Source organism: Podarcis bocagei, assembly GCF_964188305.1.
Source record: "Podarcis bocagei genome assembly, chromosome: 13".
Taxonomy (NCBI): domain Eukaryota; kingdom Metazoa; phylum Chordata; class Lepidosauria; order Squamata; family Lacertidae; genus Podarcis; species Podarcis bocagei.
This window is the reverse complement of record NC_138138.1, coordinates 30,219,151-30,235,896: the sequence shown is the minus strand read 5'-3', so window position 1 is coordinate 30,235,896 and position 16,746 is coordinate 30,219,151. Positions and strand designations below refer to the sequence as shown.

General features: G+C 42.2%; 3 protein-coding genes across 3 annotated transcripts; all 3 read left to right on the top strand.

Annotated features, from left to right (window-relative positions):
- Positions 1–1,113: 1,113 nt before the first annotated feature.
- On the top strand, positions 1,114–2,067 carry LOC308570519 (olfactory receptor 10A2-like; the record flags this gene model as incomplete). Its single annotated transcript, XM_081165424.1, has 1 exon — positions 1,114–2,067. One exon carries the CDS (start codon positions 1,114–1,116, stop codon positions 2,065–2,067), a length of 954 nt encoding a protein of 317 aa, XP_081021550.1.
- Positions 2,068–7,054: 4,987 nt separating this feature from the next.
- Positions 7,055–8,008, top strand: LOC308570522 (olfactory receptor 10A2-like; the record flags this gene model as incomplete). Its single annotated transcript, XM_081165427.1, has 1 exon — positions 7,055–8,008. One exon carries the CDS (start codon positions 7,055–7,057, stop codon positions 8,006–8,008), a length of 954 nt encoding a protein of 317 aa, XP_081021553.1.
- Positions 8,009–11,977: 3,969 nt separating this feature from the next.
- LOC308570521 (olfactory receptor 10A2-like) lies at positions 11,978–12,931 on the top strand (the record flags this gene model as incomplete). Its single annotated transcript, XM_081165426.1, has 1 exon — positions 11,978–12,931. The coding sequence occupies one exon, from the start codon at positions 11,978–11,980 to the stop codon at positions 12,929–12,931; it is 954 nt and encodes a 317-aa protein (XP_081021552.1).
- Positions 12,932–16,746: the final 3,815 nt, after the last annotated feature.

The following is a 16,746-nucleotide window of genomic DNA, read 5'->3' as shown; positions in this document are numbered from 1 at the left end:
ACCCAGATGACAAGACCCCCTTCTCACCCTCACTGATGTAGTCGAGATGAAACAGCAATACATTTGGCACCAGCTTAGCGGCAGGAGTTGTCCCAGAAGACAGCTTCTGGGAGCCACAGGTAACAGCTGAGTGGAGGGTGGGGACCAAAGGGGACCAAACTACCCCAGAAGAATCATGTCTGTACCAACAGAGTTACTACCTCTCCCCAAACACCCCACACACCCCATGCAGGGGGTTGGACTTGTTGACCCTTACGTCATTTCCAACTCTACAATTCTATAATTCCATGTCTGCACGATCATATGCCCCATAGAACAAAGGATGAAGAGCTTTAAAATTATTTTAAAAGAAGTACCACAGTGCATAGTTGAATAGCTACATTAATGAATCTGCCTGATCAGTGAATTATTCATTGTGATCTGTCTTAGAGCAGAGCTCCCAGAGGGAAGAATCTGGCAGAATAAAACATGGTGAAGAGGCAAATACACTGAAAGCAGTGTATACCTTCTATATCTGTGGCTGAGAAATCTCTAGTGCAACTAGGGTGCCAGGAACAGAGATCTGGGTGTGACCTTCCAGGGCTTCAGTAAGTACCAGATTGTTTTCTTTTGTAGCCTTGAGCATGTTTCACTCTGAAGGAACACACTTTATACATTCCTTCTCATGAATGATACTAAATTATTTCTTGGACAATGTTTATTTTTTAAGTTTGATGCCTTTTAATAATGTTATTTAGGAACAATTCTACCAAAGGTTAGCACTTGCTATGTTTAATAAATAAAATGATGATTATATAGATGGATAGTTCAGCCAAATCTCTTTAATGATTATTAAAACTATACCTCCCCATATGAACAAGACACAGAAGCTGTAGGTATAATATAGAATTTTTCTTATAAGATCACCTCTAAATCCAATTGATTCCAATGAAGTTAAACACTGCAGTATGTGCCTTTGGATCATTCCCTGATCAGCCTGGCAGTCCTTGAACAGAGTTCCACATATAATCTATATAAAATATAGGATATTATATATAGGATATTATTGCTTGGCTGTATACAGCCAAGCAATAATATCCTAAATTTATCAGTTCTGTATGTTCTTTTTCCAGGATGCAGAACAGAAAAGAATACATTATACAAAACAGTACAGCACCAGCTAAATTCATACTCCTGGGTCTTTCTGATGATCCAAACCTGCAAAGTGCATTGTTCTCCACTTTCCTGGCACTTTATATCATCACTCTGACAGGAAACCTTCTCATCATTCTTCTGACGTTGGCTGACCCTGCCCTCCACACCCCTATGTATTTCTTCCTAAGAAACCTGTCTTTTCTGGAGATCTGCTACACATCAGCCAATGTCCCTAAGATGCTGGCAAACCTCCTTTCTGGAAATAAATCCATCTCCTTCATCGGATGTGCTCTGCAGACCTACTTTGTATTCTTCCTTGGTGGGTCAGAATGTTTCCTCTTAGCCTCAATGGCCTATGATCGATATGTTGCCATTTGTAAGCCCTTACACTACCATGTCTTGATGAGCCAAAAAGTTTCTATTACTTTAGCTGTGGCATCTTGGCTAAGTGGGTTTCTGATGTCCTTTGGACACACCAGCATGGTGTTTACTGTTTCCTACTGTGGCTCCAATGTGATCAACCACTTCTTTTGTGACATCCCTCCTTTGCTGAAATTGGCTTGTGGGGACACCTCAAGGGTTGAAATTGCAGTCTTTGTAGTGGCTATGATTTTTGTGACTTTGCCTTTTATCCTGATCTTGATATCTTATGCTGGCATTATTACAAGCATTTTGAAGATCTCGTCCTCTGAAGGTCGGAAGAAGATCTTCTCCACCTGCTCTTCACACCTCATTGTGGTGACCTTGTTCTATGGTTCTGGTTGTATTACATATTTGAAGCCCAATTCCACTTACTCACCAAACAGTGACAAATTTCTCTCCCTTTTCTATACTGTTATCGGTCCCATTTTGAACCCCCTCATATACAGCCTGAGGAATAAAGAGGTAAAGCATTCCTTTAGAAGAATCTGGGGTAGAAGACCTTTTGGGTGATAAAAATGAACTGACATATTGTGGGAGTTCCAGAATAGGTATGGACCTGTACCTACTAATTTATGAATGCATTAGCTTGGATCCTGAATGATTTAGGAGAACTCTGGTCCCCTTAAAATTAATGGGATTAAGTTAATTGTGATTTAATATATGATCCTTGATATAAATGGTGATTTTTGTCATTTAACCTTGCATTTATCTACCCAGCAGCTCAAACAGTGGGATATTTATAGTAAATAAATTTGTGAAAGGAAAGATTGTGGTTCCCTCCTAGTGAAATCACAAGAAATCCCCCAAAAGATATCTCAGCGAGGGTTGAGGATTCATCCTAAACAATTTGTGTTGGGGAATGGAAGGAAAACTATTGGGGGAAGTGGGAATCATTCTCGATTAAGCATGGAACCTAATATAAATTGATATGAAAGTCAATCTCTGACAGAATGTTTACTGTCTCTTCATCCAACACCATTGGAGCCTAAGGGTAAATCGTATGCTTTGTATGCAGAAGGTCTCATGTTCAGTCCAGGCAGGGCTGGGGAAGATTTTTTCCTGAAACTCTGGGGAGCTTCTGCCAAGCTGCATTCAGATGTGGGGTTCATCGCATGTGTTTTTCTGGTTATGATGCTAGTCTTTCTGTCCCAAATTCTAACATTCCTTTTGTAATGCAATAGCAGCTGCATTTCAGAACTGTGGTTTTTTTGTTTTATGTTTTTTAAACAAATCCGTTCCCACCATGCTGCACTAGATTTTAAATGGCAAGAAAGAATTATATGCAGGGCTACAAGCACATTTTGTCGCATGATCTCACAATGCAATAATTAGCATACTTCTGTTCCAGAGGTGTTTCCATTTGTCTGAATCAGCCAGTTAAAAGAACCACAAACCCACCTTTTTTCCTGCATTAACTTCCAAAATTTGCCGAGACTAAATTAGCACTGATTGACATTCCCCTGGCTACTGACTGCCTTGTGATAGTCTGGAAAATGCCTGATATCATGCAAGACCTACCTGGATCAAACCTCTTGGAAGTGAACTGTTGCCATATAGCCCATTGTCTCTCAACATTCCTCATATTACTTGACCATCATGGACCCTCCACACTTCCCTTTTTTAAGATTTACAGAAGCTGTCTCAGTTCCTGATTCAATCCCAGAATGTCCCACTTTTTCTTAGGATGTCCCTATTTTCACTGGTGAAATATTGGGGGTATGGAGTTAGGCAACCCCCGAGCCAATTAGATAAGTAATTATAGAGCCTTTAGAAGATATCTGAAGGTTGCCCTGTATAGGGAAGTTTTTATTCAGTTTTTATATATTTATACATTTTATTCAGGTTTTATATATGTTGGAAGCTGCCCAGAGTGGCTGGGGCAACCCAGTCATATGGGCAGCGGATTTATAATGATAGCAGCAGCAGCAGCAGCAGCAGCAACAACAACAACAAGAAGAAAGACCAACACTAAGAAATAATAATGGAAGATGTCCCTCTTTCATTGGATAGATATTGGAGGGTCTGTAATGTATTCTGCAGCTTTGCGCAGAATGAGACCCAAAGGCTGATTGTAAATAGCTGCAGTAAGATAGGTACTACAGGAGGTTGAACCAGTTAACCCTCAGTGTCCCTTCCAACTCTACGATTCTATAATACTATGATAGGCAGGCATCAGATAACCTGTGGGTGGATTTTTTATTCTTTAATCTTGTTGAAGCAACTTTCTGTCTTCCATTTGCCCTCTTACTTTCCGCTTAGCTCTTAATAAACTTCATCCAAATAACTGTCTGGATTATTGTGTATATCGTTGCCAGACCCAAAGGGCTTTTTTCACTTGTGTGTCTACAACATTTTGGAGTCATGCTACATGTGATGAGATGAGATTGGAGTCTGCCATGGAGGAGAAAGCTACATTGGGGTCAGAGAAGATCCAGGAAGGCTAGGTGCTCTCTGTGTCTCCCCTCCTCATTACCTGCCTTGGATCCTCTGAAACCACTCATTTGGGGGCAGAGCATGTTAAGGAGGTGGGGGGGAGGAGATTACTTGCTAGCTCTGGCTTAACTGGCCTACACCCAGACTGACAGCGGTGGAAAGAAAGGGACAAAGGTTCTCCCCACTCCTACCACTGTACCTTTTACCACTGTACTCTGTATGCCACATGTTGCCAACAACAACTTTTATTGGTGAAACCAAGCCTAGTCTTAGTTATTCATGAAAATCACCCCTGTAGCCGTTTCAAAGGCCAATGTAGAATTCCTTCCTTCCTTCCTTCCTTCCTTCCTTCCTTCCTTCCTTCCTTCCTTCCTTCCTTCCTTTCTCTATCGATCTATCATCTATCTATCGATCGATCTATCTATCTATCTTTTAATGGTGAAACCAAGCCTAGTCTCAATCATTCATGAAAATCACACCAATGTAAAATATCTTTCTTCTTTCTTTCTTTCTTTCTTTCTTTCTTTCTTTCTTTCTTTCTTTCTCTCTCTCTCTCTCTCTCTCTCTCTCTCTCTCTCTCTCTCTCTCTCTCTCATCTTTCAGTTCTAAATTACCTGTTTATTGAGCATTCATACAGATTTCTTTGTACAGGCAAGGTAAAGCATCATCCACACTTACCTTTTCTCCACGCTTTCCAGACATTGTCTGCAATTTAAAGCTTCTTTTCTGAATACATCCACACCACCACCTCCAGAGCTTTCTCATAAATACACACTCTTTAAAGTTGAATTGGAGCAAATGTCAAACCTCAGAAAACCCGAATTGACATTTGCTCTGATTCTGCCTGGAAGAGTGGGTTTTCCTGGAGAAAGCTCTGGCATGTGGTGTGGGGGTTGGAGGGGGGAGACCAAGGACACAATCTCGGATTTGTGACTGGAAAATGATGGGGAACTGAGCATTAATTCTTGTTTGTTTGCAGGAGGTTATACAATGTGGTCAAGAAAGTGTTTTCCCATTACAGTATATTTGTTGGCATCAGTCTGTCTCAGAGGACAATCAAACCACTGAATTGGCAGAAATGAATGGATATTCTGGCCTGCCCAGATGACAAGACCCCTTTCTCAACCTCACTGATGTAGTTGAGATGAAACAGCAATACATTTGGCACCAGCTTAGCTGCAGGAGTTGTCCCAGAAGACAGCTTCTGGGAGCCACAGGTAACAGCTGAGTGGAGGGTGGGGACCAAAGGGGACCAAAATACCCCAGAAGAATCATGTCTGTACCAACCCTCCTCAAACACCCCACACACCCCATGCAGGGGGAATCATGTCTGTAACAACAGAGGTACTACCTCTCCCCAAACACCCTACACACCCCATGCAGGGGGTTGGACTTGATGACCCTTACGTCCCTTCCAACTCTACAATTCTATAATTCTGTGTCTGCACAGTCATATGCCCCATAGAACAAAGGATGAAGGGCTTTAAAGTTATTTTAAAAGAAATATCACAATGGATAAAGCGTGTTCTCCTTCATGGAGAGCACGTGTTTCGGTGGGGGCCGCCAGGACACTCCAAAGTTGGGGGCGGGCTAATTGATCATTGGCCACTGATGTGATTGGGGCTTCCCTTGTTGTTGGGAAGAAGTTAATGTTGCCATTTGTTGATTGACAGCCAGATATGCTAAAATTCCTTGCACGAGGCTAGGGCTTCCTCTTTTTGCCCGTGCAGCAGATTGCCCGTCCCTCCCTCCCTAGAATAGGGTTGTTCGCTTTGACCTTGCTATGCCTGTCATGGGGTCATCTGCTTTGGAGCGGAGGCCTGGTAGGAATTTTGTCCACCTGGCTGATTGGCTGGGGCCATTTGGTTTTTGCCTACTGCGTAGCAAATCGTCACAACTTGTAAGGTTGCGGTTAGGCATTGGTTTATGGTTTGGTTGGTTGAGGGGCATGGATTGGCTGTGCCTGCCCCTCTTAATGCTGCTGCTGCAAGGGATTCCGTTAAAGGAATTGGGGGCTAACTATTGCTTGTCCACTCTGTCAAGGGGGCTCGGGCCATAGCAATGAGCTCCTGGTTGCATTTGAGGTGAGGGCAGATTCCCTGCTCCGCGTAACCCCCAAGTGTATTCCCCCATTCTGACTTTCGCATTGTGCGGAATGTCAGTCTTTCCCCCACGGTGGGGGCAGATAGTCGCAACCAATGCCTAAGCAACCACTCACAAATTTGTATTTAAATAAAGTTGTGGCCAAAATTATGCCAAAAACCTTAAACAAAAAATTCTGTGTAATGTGTGAGTTATTGGGGTGGACCTGGGGACCTCGACACGCAACTGAATAGCTAAATTAATGCATCTGCCTGATCAGTGAATAATTCATTGTGATCTGTCTTGGAGCAGAGCTCCCAGAGGGAAGAATCTGGCAGAATAAAACATGGTGAAGAGGCAAATACACTGAAAGCAGTGTTTACCTTCTATAACTGTGGCTGAGAAATCTCTGGTGCAATTAGGGCGTCAGGAAGAGAGATCTGGCTGTGACCTTCCAGGGCTTCAGTAAGTACCAGATTGTTTTCTTTTGAAGACTTTGGCATGTTTCACTCTGAAGGAACACACTTTGTACATTCCTTCTCATCAATGATACTAAATTATTTATTGGACTATGATTATTTTTCAAGCTTGATGCCTTTTAATAATGTTAGCGTGGAACAATCCTACCAAAGGTTAGCACTTGTTTAATAAAGGTTAGCTATGTTTAATAAAGCAAATGATGATTATATAGATGGAAAGTTCAGCAAAATCTCTTTAATGATTATTAAAACTATACCTCCCCATATGAACAAGACACAGAAGCTATAATTTAGGTATAATTTAGAATTTTTATTATAAGATCACCTCTAAGTCCTATTGATTCCAATGAAGTTAAACACTGCAGTATGTGCCTTTGGATCGTTCCCTGATCAGCCTGGCAGTCCTTGAACAAATAAGCCCACATATAATCTATATAAAAATATTGTGTACAGCCAAGCAATAATATCCTAAATTTATCAGTTCTGTATGTTCTTTTTCCAGGATGCAGAACCGAAAAGAATACATTCTACAAAACAGTACAGCACCAGCTAAATTCATCCTCCTGGGTCTTTCTGGTGATCCCAACCTGCAAAGTGCATTATTCTCCACTTTCCTGGTACTCTATATCATCACTCTGGCAGGAAACCTTCTCATCATTCTTCTGACGTTGGCTGACCCTGCCCTCCACACCCCCATGTATTTCTTCCTAAGAAACCTGTCTTTTCTGGAGATCTGCTACACATCAGTCAATGTCCCTAAGATGCTGGCAAACCTCCTTTCTGGAAATAAATCCATCTCCTTCATCGGATGTGCTGTGCAGACCTACTTTATATTCTTCCTTGGTGGGTCAGAATGTTTCCTTTTGGCCGCAATGGCCTATGATCGATATGTTGCCATTTGTAAGCCCTTACGCTACCCTGTCCTGATGAGCCAAAAAGTTTATACTACTTTAGCTGTGGTGTGTTGGTTAAGTGGATTTTTTATGTCCTTTGGTCACACTAGCATGTTATTTACTGTCTCCTACTGTGGCTCCAATGTGGTCAACCACTTCTTTTGTGACATCCCTCCTTTGCTGAAATTGGCTTGTGGGGACACTTCTAGGGTTGAAATTGGACTCTTTGTGGGGGCTATGATTTTTGGGACTTTGCCTTTTATCCTGATCTTGATGTCTTACACTGGCATTATAACCACTATTTTGAAGATCTCATCCTCTGAAGGTTGGAAGAAGACCTTCTCCACCTGCTCTTCACACCTCATTGTGGTGACCTTGTTCTATGGTTCTGCTTGTATTACATATTTGAAGCCCAATTCCACTTACTCACCAAACACTGGCAAATATCTCTCCCTTTTCTATACTGTTATAGGTCCCATTTTGAACCCCCTCATATACAGCTTGAGGAATAAAGAGGTAAAATGTGCCTTTAAAAGAATCTGGGATAGAAAGCCTTTTGGGTGATAAAAATGAACCAACACATTATGGGAGATCCAAAATATGTAGGAACTTGTAACTTCTAACTTCTGGAAGCATTAGCTTGGATCCAGAATGATTTAGTTGAACTGTGTTCCCTTTTAAATCAATGGGATTAGGTTAATTATGCTTTAATCTAAATCCCATTGATTTAAATGGGAAACTAATTCATCTAACCTTGCCTGGATCTCACCTAACAGACTGGCTAGGACAACCCAGTCAGAGGAAGGGGTACAAATAATAATAATAATAATAATAATAATAATAATAATAATAATAAGAGAGTAGAAAAGTTTTTATTGAAAAAAATTGTTTGAGGGAGGATTATGTGAGGTCCTCTCCTGCTGTAACCACCAGAAATCCCACAAAGATCTCTCTGACTTAGAAATCTTCCTACGCAATGTGCATTCTGGAATTGATGGAAAACAATGTAAAAGGTCCCATGTTCAGTCCAGGAAAGGCTGGAATAAATTCTTGCCTGAAACCCTGGAGATCTACTGCTAGCCTGCATTCAAAAGTGGGGTTTATTGCATGAGTTTTTGTTGTTTTGTCCCACTTTCTAGCATCCCTTTCATACAGCTATAACTGTTACATTCCAGAACTGTGACTTTTTGATTACTATCCCACCATGTTGCACTATATTTTAAATGGCCGGGGGGGGGCAGAATACTGTCCCAAATTTTGTCATATGAAATTGCAATGCAAAGCTGTCATGATTTTCTGAGTCAATGCCAGTGTGGTGTAGTGGTTAAGAGCAGTGGACTCGTAATCTGGTGAACTGGGTTCGCTTCCCCGCTCCTCCGCATGCAGCTGCTGGGTAACCTTGGGCTAGTCACACTTCTCTGAAGTCTCTCAACCTCACTCACCTCACAGAGTGTTTGTTGTGGGGGAGGAAGGGAAAGGAGATTGTTAGCCACTTTGGGACTCCTTAGGGTAGTGATAAAGCTTGATATCAAATCCAAACTACTACTTCTCCTCCTTCTCCTTCTCCTTCTCCTCCCCCTCCCCTTCTTCTTCTTCTTCTTCTTCTTCTTCTTCTTCTTCTTCTTCTTCTTCGGGGCTACAAGCATTCCCCCCCGGTAACAATTAACAAGGAAGTGTGCACTAATATTTCACTAGATTTCCAGAAGTGCTTCTCATGTTGTGTGAAATATATAACATGAAAATTAAAAAGTCAGTAAATGCTGGGAAGGTGCAATAAAGTGGCATCTGGATACAGCTCTTGTACAGCTCTAGACCACACTGAGATAAATGGACCAATATCAGAATCAGTTTCTAGACCCCTGCCCACCATCCTGCATTGTTCAGGACAGCCCCATGACCTTCCAAATAAGGTTTTTAATGTGTCCCATGTAGCTACTGCAGTAAGGAAGCAATCAGAAGCATCCCTTCCAAGGACTTTCTTAAGGGAACCTAACTTCAATTCAAGCTTTAAAAAAATCAAAAAAAATCTATTGACAACAGAAAATTGACCCAATTGCCTCAACAAGTGTGCTTATTCTGAATTTTGCAATAATATACTTAATCTCTTCCATAGAGGAAATTGATGGTTTCACAATATAACAAGAGATGTATTGTGTATGTTTCCTGATATATATTGTTAATACTGCATTTTGTTTAATGGCCCTGGTAACACAAATTGGGTGTTGAAGAATAAATTATGTAAATAGAAACATGTATTCATAGTGTGTTGTTGTTATCAGCTTGAAGCTGATTATGCACTTTGCATGTTCATCATTGTAGTGTCAGTCTGTATACTACAAAATACTGTGTGCAGTCTATTGAGCTCCCATGGCAAATGACACTCTGGAAGGAAGAACCAAATAGTTATCTGGACCGTATGTTATTGAACATCTCCATTCTGGGTTAACTTGAAAGTGCCAAGCCTTAAAGTCTTGTTCTCTCAGAGATATGTTGGTCACCTGTACCAATGCAAGACATTATGATGCCTGTGGTTCAAATAGCATCCCCTGGCTCCACACTGTACAAATTCTTTTTGGCCCATTCAAACTGCAGATCCATCTCCATCCCTCTCTCTCTCTCTCTCTCTCCCCTGTTTTCACCTGCTCTGCAGTGACCTGAGAGTTGGTAAAATCATATAGTGGTAGGAGTTATATAAATAGGTCAATGTGATCACATTAGTGTAGGTATGTGGAATAATTTACTAAGTAGGTTAAGGTTAGGTCAGCACCCTTAGGCACCTTTGAGTTCTGAGACTTGCCATAGAAACCCTCTCAGGCCAATTACAATATTTCAACCACCCACCCCAAAAAAACCATGAAAATGTTTGGGTTAGGGGGGTAGTTTTGTGAAATCCCCCACCTACCAGTTTGATTTACTGATTCATCAGTGCATTAACTTGGGAGTAAGAACCATTAAGCTCAGTGTGATTTACTTCTGAGAACAAATCAGAACTGCATTATTAATATCAGATTTGCCCCCTCTTAAAAAAACAAAAACAAAATACACCACAGTGAGACACCTTTTGAAGCTCTGGGTCTACTTTCGGATTTGGACTTCCTCTCATTGTTCCCCTGGAACATTCTTATTTTAAATGTGGGGGTTTTTTCCAGTTCAGACTTTCCTAGGATTGAAAACCTCTGCATTTCAAGGGGGAAAGGTCCAGGTCAACTCTGGGATGGGGAAGATGTCATGTGAACACCTGTACACTAACAGGGGCACAGGCCAGTGCATGTCCAATTTTTGTTCCACCGTGTACAAGTGAGTCCTGGAGGACCTGTTCCCTATCCTGAAGGCAATTGTCCACCAGGCCAGGGAGGGCAGAGCCCTGACTGACTCCAGCTACAAAAGCTGAGGCTGCTGAACAGAATCTTGGACAGGGGTTTTGTTTGGGGGGTGGGGGTGCTGTTACTGATATTAATGTTTTGTATCTTTATATAAGATCTGTGATGGGATGATGAGCTGCTTGTGCGTAAAATCGTAGTCCCTCAGAGTTTGTTCAAGTCCACAAACCTCTGTCTGTAACGGAGCCCCTCAGACATGGCTCCTCTTAGTCACTCGCAGATTCCGACAGTGGCTGCTTTCGGAATCGCTTCCAACATAAAAGCTCCTTAACGGAAACACGTCTTCTGGACTCACGGCGTGACAGTTTCCGGCGAGGAGTGGGTCTCCCTATGGGAGGTCCAGAAACCTCCCCACTGTTCTCGCTGGATGTGTAATGTGTGAGTTATTGGGGTGGACCTGGGGACCTCGACACGCAACTGAATAGCTAAATTAATGCATCTGCCTGATCAGTGAATAATTCATTGTGATCTGTCTTGGAGCAGAGCTCCCAGAGGGAAGAATCTGGCAGAATAAAACATGGTGAAGAGGCAAATACACTGAAAGCAGTGTTTACCTTCTATAACTGTGGCTGAGAAATCTCTGGTGCAATTAGGGCGTCAGGAAGAGAGATCTGGCTGTGACCTTCCAGGGCTTCAGTAAGTACCAGATTGTTTTCTTTTGAAGACTTTGGCATGTTTCACTCTGAAGGAACACACTTTGTACATTCCTTCTCATCAATGATACTAAATTATTTATTGGACTATGATTATTTTTCAAGCTTGATGCCTTTTAATAATGTTAGCGTGGAACAATCCTACCAAAGGTTAGCACTTGTTTAATAAAGGTTAGCTATGTTTAATAAAGCAAATGATGATTATATAGATGGAAAGTTCAGCAAAATCTCTTTAATGATTATTAAAACTATACCTCCCCATATGAACAAGACACAGAAGCTATAATTTAGGTATAATTTAGAATTTTTATTATAAGATCACCTCTAAGTCCTATTGATTCCAATGAAGTTAAACACTGCAGTATGTGCCTTTGGATCGTTCCCTGATCAGCCTGGCAGTCCTTGAACAAATAAGCCCACATATAATCTATATAAAAATATTGTGTACAGCCAAGCAATAATATCCTAAATTTATCAGTTCTGTATGTTCTTTTTCCAGGATGCAGAACCGAAAAGAATACATTCTACAAAACAGTACAGCACCAGCTAAATTCATCCTCCTGGGTCTTTCTGGTGATCCCAACCTGCAAAGTGCATTATTCTCCACTTTCCTGGTACTCTATATCATCACTCTGGCAGGAAACCTTCTCATCATTCTTCTGACGTTGGCTGACCCTGCCCTCCACACCCCCATGTATTTCTTCCTAAGAAACCTGTCTTTTCTGGAGATCTGCTACACATCAGTCAATGTCCCTAAGATGCTGGCAAACCTCCTTTCTGGAAATAAATCCATCTCCTTCATCGGATGTGCTGTGCAGACCTACTTTATATTCTTCCTTGGTGGGTCAGAATGTTTCCTTTTGGCCGCAATGGCCTATGATCGATATGTTGCCATTTGTAAGCCCTTACGCTACCCTGTCCTGATGAGCCAAAAAGTTTATACTACTTTAGCTGTGGTGTGTTGGTTAAGTGGATTTTTTATGTCCTTTGGTCACACTAGCATGTTATTTACTGTCTCCTACTGTGGCTCCAATGTGGTCAACCACTTCTTTTGTGACATCCCTCCTTTGCTGAAATTGGCTTGTGGGGACACTTCTAGGGTTGAAATTGGACTCTTTGTGGGGGCTATGATTTTTGGGACTTTGCCTTTTATCCTGATCTTGATGTCTTACACTGGCATTATAACCACTATTTTGAAGATCTCATCCTCTGAAGGTTGGAAGAAGACCTTCTCCACCTGCTCTTCACACCTCATTGTGGTGACCTTGTTCTATGGTTCTGCTTGTATTACATATTTGAAGCCCAATTCCACTTACTCACCAAACACTGGCAAATATCTCTCCCTTTTCTATACTGTTATAGGTCCCATTTTGAACCCCCTCATATACAGCTTGAGGAATAAAGAGGTAAAATGTGCCTTTAAAAGAATCTGGGATAGAAAGCCTTTTGGGTGATAAAAATGAACCAACACATTATGGGAGATCCAAAATATGTAGGAACTTGTAACTTCTAACTTCTGGAAGCATTAGCTTGGATCCAGAATGATTTAGTTGAACTGTGTTCCCTTTTAAATCAATGGGATTAGGTTAATTATGCTTTAATCTAAATCCCATTGATTTAAATGGGAAACTAATTCATCTAACCTTGCCTGGATCTCACCTAACAGACTGGCTAGGACAACCCAGTCAGAGGAAGGGGTACAAATAATAATAATAATAATAATAATAATAATAATAATAATAATAAGAGAGTAGAAAAGTTTTTATTGAAAAAAATTGTTTGAGGGAGGATTATGTGAGGTCCTCTCCTGCTGTAACCACCAGAAATCCCACAAAGATCTCTCTGACTTAGAAATCTTCCTACGCAATGTGCATTCTGGAATTGATGGAAAACAATGTAAAAGGTCCCATGTTCAGTCCAGGAAAGGCTGGAATAAATTCTTGCCTGAAACCCTGGAGATCTACTGCTAGCCTGCATTCAAAAGTGGGGTTTATTGCATGAGTTTTTGTTGTTTTGTCCCACTTTCTAGCATCCCTTTCATACAGCTATAACTGTTACATTCCAGAACTGTGACTTTTTGATTACTATCCCACCATGTTGCACTATATTTTAAATGGCCGGGGGGGGGGCAGAATACTGTCCCAAATTTTGTCATATGAAATTGCAATGCAAAGCTGTCATGATTTTCTGAGTCAATGCCAGTGTGGTGTAGTGGTTAAGAGCAGTGGACTCGTAATCTGGTGAACTGGGTTCGCTTCCCCGCTCCTCCGCATGCAGCTGCTGGGTAACCTTGGGCTAGTCACACTTCTCTGAAGTCTCTCAACCTCACTCACCTCACAGAGTGTTTGTTGTGGGGGAGGAAGGGAAAGGAGATTGTTAGCCACTTTGGGACTCCTTAGGGTAGTGATAAAGCTTGATATCAAATCCAAACTACTACTTCTCCTCCTTCTCCTTCTCCTTCTCCTCCCCCTCCCCTTCTTCTTCTTCTTCTTCTTCTTCTTCTTCTTCTTCTTCTTCTTCTTCTTCTTCGGGGCTACAAGCATTCCCCCCCGGTAACAATTAACAAGGAAGTGTGCACTAATATTTCACTAGATTTCCAGAAGTGCTTCTCATGTTGTGTGAAATATATAACATGAAAATTAAAAAGTCAGTAAATGCTGGGAAGGTGCAATAAAGTGGCATCTGGATACAGCTCTTGTACAGCTCTAGACCACACTGAGATAAATGGACCAATATCAGAATCAGTTTCTAGACCCCTGCCCACCATCCTGCATTGTTCAGGACAGCCCCATGACCTTCCAAATAAGGTTTTTAATGTGTCCCATGTAGCTACTGCAGTAAGGAAGCAATCAGAAGCATCCCTTCCAAGGACTTTCTTAAGGGAACCTAACTTCAATTCAAGCTTTAAAAAAATCAAAAAAAATCTATTGACAACAGAAAATTGACCCAATTGCCTCAACAAGTGTGCTTATTCTGAATTTTGCAATAATATACTTAATCTCTTCCATAGAGGAAATTGATGGTTTCACAATATAACAAGAGATGTATTGTGTATGTTTCCTGATATATATTGTTAATACTGCATTTTGTTTAATGGCCCTGGTAACACAAATTGGGTGTTGAAGAATAAATTATGTAAATAGAAACATGTATTCATAGTGTGTTGTTGTTATCAGCTTGAAGCTGATTATGCACTTTGCATGTTCATCATTGTAGTGTCAGTCTGTATACTACAAAATACTGTGTGCAGTCTATTGAGCTCCCATGGCAAATGACACTCTGGAAGGAAGAACCAAATAGTTATCTGGACCGTATGTTATTGAACATCTCCATTCTGGGTTAACTTGAAAGTGCCAAGCCTTAAAGTCTTGTTCTCTCAGAGATATGTTGGTCACCTGTACCAATGCAAGACATTATGATGCCTGTGGTTCAAATAGCATCCCCTGGCTCCACACTGTACAAATTCTTTTTGGCCCATTCAAACTGCAGATCCATCTCCATCCCTCTCTCTCTCTCTCTCTCTCCCCTGTTTTCACCTGCTCTGCAGTGACCTGAGAGTTGGTAAAATCATATAGTGGTAGGAGTTATATAAATAGGTCAATGTGATCACATTAGTGTAGGTATGTGGAATAATTTACTAAGTAGGTTAAGGTTAGGTCAGCACCCTTAGGCACCTTTGAGTTCTGAGACTTGCCATAGAAACCCTCTCAGGCCAATTACAATATTTCAACCACCCACCCCAAAAAAACCATGAAAATGTTTGGGTTAGGGGGGTAGTTTTGTGAAATCCCCCACCTACCAGTTTGATTTACTGATTCATCAGTGCATTAACTTGGGAGTAAGAACCATTAAGCTCAGTGTGATTTACTTCTGAGAACAAATCAGAACTGCATTATTAATATCAGATTTGCCCCCTCTTAAAAAAACAAAAACAAAATACACCACAGTGAGACACCTTTTGAAGCTCTGGGTCTACTTTCGGATTTGGACTTCCTCTCATTGTTCCCCTGGAACATTCTTATTTTAAATGTGGGGGTTTTTTCCAGTTCAGACTTTCCTAGGATTGAAAACCTCTGCATTTCAAGGGGGAAAGGTCCAGGTCAACTCTGGGATGGGGAAGATGTCATGTGAACACCTGTACACTAACAGGGGCACAGGCCAGTGCATGTCCAATTTTTGTTCCACCGTGTACAAGTGAGTCCTGGAGGACCTGTTCCCTATCCTGAAGGCAATTGTCCACCAGGCCAGGGAGGGCAGAGCCCTGACTGACTCCAGCTACAAAAGCTGAGGCTGCTGAACAGAATCTTGGACAGGGGTTTTGTTTGGGGGGTGGGGGTGCTGTTACTGATATTAATGTTTTGTATCTTTATATAAGATCTGTGATGGGATGATGAGCTGCTTGTGCGTAAAATCGTAGTCCCTCAGAGTTTGTTCAAGTCCACAAACCTCTGTCTGTAACGGAGCCCCTCAGACATGGCTCCTCTTAGTCACTCGCAGATTCCGACAGTGGCTGCTTTCGGAATCGCTTCCAACATAAAAGCTCCTTAACGGAAACACGTCTTCTGGACTCACGGCGTGACAGTTTCCGGCGAGGAGTGGGTCTCCCTATGGGAGGTCCAGAAACCTCCCCACTGTTCTCGCTGGATGTGTCCCTGAGCCCTCCCTCTTGCTCGCTTTCCCTCAGAGACCCGCCTCTCCCCCTGCTGGTTCCTGCTTCCGCTGCTGGGTCTCTCCCAACCTCCGTGAGCCCTTCCACCACGTGTCCCTCCGATGGCAGTTCCCTGACAAGATCTTATTGCGTGGACAGGCGGAGTCCCCAGATCCTGCACGGTCCCCCCGTCATGTGAATAACGACTCAAGACAACGTGATATGGGATTAAATTGGCCACAACTTTATTAAATTTCAAATGTGGGTAGACCTTGGCTCAGGCATTGGGCGTTCTCCCTCCCCGGTCCCCAGCCGGGGACCTAGGGAGCATCAGGGTTATCCAGTGTGTGTGTGGGGGATGGGCCGGCTCTGGAGAACATATGTTCAAGCAGAGATGGCCGCCCCTGTAACGCCGCCGCCGCAGGAGGGAGCAATGACGACCTTTCGGTGTACGGCCAAAGCCTCCCTTCAGAAAACCCCTTTAACGGGGAACCCTGGTATCGCCGCCGCAAGAGGAAGATGGACAAAAGGATTCTGCCCAAGGCCTGATACCGCCAAAGTTGTGACGTTTTGCTACGGGAAAGGCGAAACCTGCCAATGCAGGGAAATTCCTTTCCGGCC